Source organism: Cyprinodon variegatus, unplaced genomic scaffold (genome assembly GCF_000732505.1).
Source record: "Cyprinodon variegatus isolate N-32 unplaced genomic scaffold, C_variegatus-1.0 Scaffold656, whole genome shotgun sequence".
In the NCBI taxonomy this organism is placed as follows: Eukaryota; Metazoa; Chordata; class Actinopteri; order Cyprinodontiformes; family Cyprinodontidae; genus Cyprinodon; species Cyprinodon variegatus.
Window position 1 is genome coordinate 155,603 of NW_015151109.1, and position 1,473 is coordinate 157,075.

The 1,473-nt window shown below is 38.2% G+C and overlaps 1 protein-coding gene across 1 annotated transcript in view; it reads left to right on the top strand.

Moving 5' to 3' along the window:
• LOC107096877 (anoctamin-3-like) overlaps positions 1-1,473 on the top strand; it is a 99,577-nt gene that overhangs the window by 8,797 nt on the left and 89,307 nt on the right. The window contains exon 2 of the mRNA XM_015393763.1: positions 724-891. Coding sequence (XP_015249249.1) covers positions 724-891 — 168 coding nt within the window. The remainder of the gene's footprint in view (positions 1-723; positions 892-1,473) is intronic.

A 1,473-nucleotide genomic window follows, 5' to 3' on the forward strand; every position in this document is an offset into this window, starting at 1 on the left:
GAATCTAAGCATGTAGCTCTATGCTGTAGTCTCTGCAGCTGTTTCATAACCTAATAATAATGGAGGATAATGATTTTAATCTCTTCTACTGTAAAGTTTGACCTTTAAATTTATGTCTATAGATTCAGACTTATTTCAGCAAAGGAATGGATCAGATAGTCAGTGTGTTAACTTCCTGTTAACTGCTGCAGACTTGGAATTGAAAACCCAGAGGCCTTATTGTCCCCCATTAGTGTCAAGTATCCCAGAAGAAAAAGGGGGATTTTATAGTTGTGTTAAAAATGTATGAGTGCTGTAATACGAGAGGCACCTGTGAGCTGGGCTGCTGTGATCTTCTGAGCTGAACACATGTATTTTCCGCATATAAGATCCGCAGGTAAGGCTGATATTTATGGAGGTTGGACAGAGCTATTAGCTACACTGCAAAACGATCTAAAGATAAGTCAACATTTCTTAAATGAAGTGTATTTACCCTTAATATGAGTATCTAAATAAGATGATTTGCCAAAGGAATTAGTGTTTTGCACTTCAAATATGAGGATGCAATTGTTTTCTCTTCTTTTAAATGTAAATTGTCTTGTTCCATTGTCAAAATGTCTCACTTACCTCCTCAATTCAAGAACGAATGCACTTATTTTAATAAAACAAAAAAGACTGATTTAGATTTAAATGTTTTGCACTTTGTGTATTTTTCATAGCTGTTTGTATTTATTGTTTTTTCAGGATCATGTCGTCATATGTTCCGCCCCCTGCTGGAAAATCAGGGTTGCAGCTCCTCAGACAAACAGGCTTCCTACAACCCAACCATCAGCCGCTCAGCTTCCTGGAGCTCCTCTCTTGGTGAAGGTTCAGCTTCTGGAGACTCAGAGACAGAAACCGAACAACAGTCCAGTGAGTTCACCAGAAGTTGGTTATTCTCTGCATTTTTCATACGTGTTAGTCTCAACACTCTTTATAGGCACATGCCCACCCGCCTGTCTAACCCTCTGACTCAGGGTTACAGTGTGGTCAATGGTCGACAGCCTGAGGATACACTGGAGGATACTCTTTTTTTCTTAAAATATGTGCATTTGATCTTGGACTGAGGAGGTAAAAGAAACATTTTGCCAATGGAAAATAAGAAAACACAATTACATTGTCTTATTTCCACTGCATCTTATTTTAAGAGTAAAAATATTCATTCCATTGGCAAACTATCTCAGTTACCAATTCAAATTAAGGGTAAATACACTTAATTAAATACATTTTTACTTATTTTTAGATCGTTATCCAGTGTACCCTGGAAAAGACATTAGTCAATCAGGAGAATTCAGAATAAACACATTTATCCAGTGGCACGGGAAGGGGGGTGCTGCGGGGGCTGCAGCCTCCCCCACCATAGCATCAGCCCCCCATGGTGGGGGGCTGTGGAGTAACATAATATTGTACTTAAAAACATGAAATTATTTATGTATTTATTTTTTAAAAGACTGT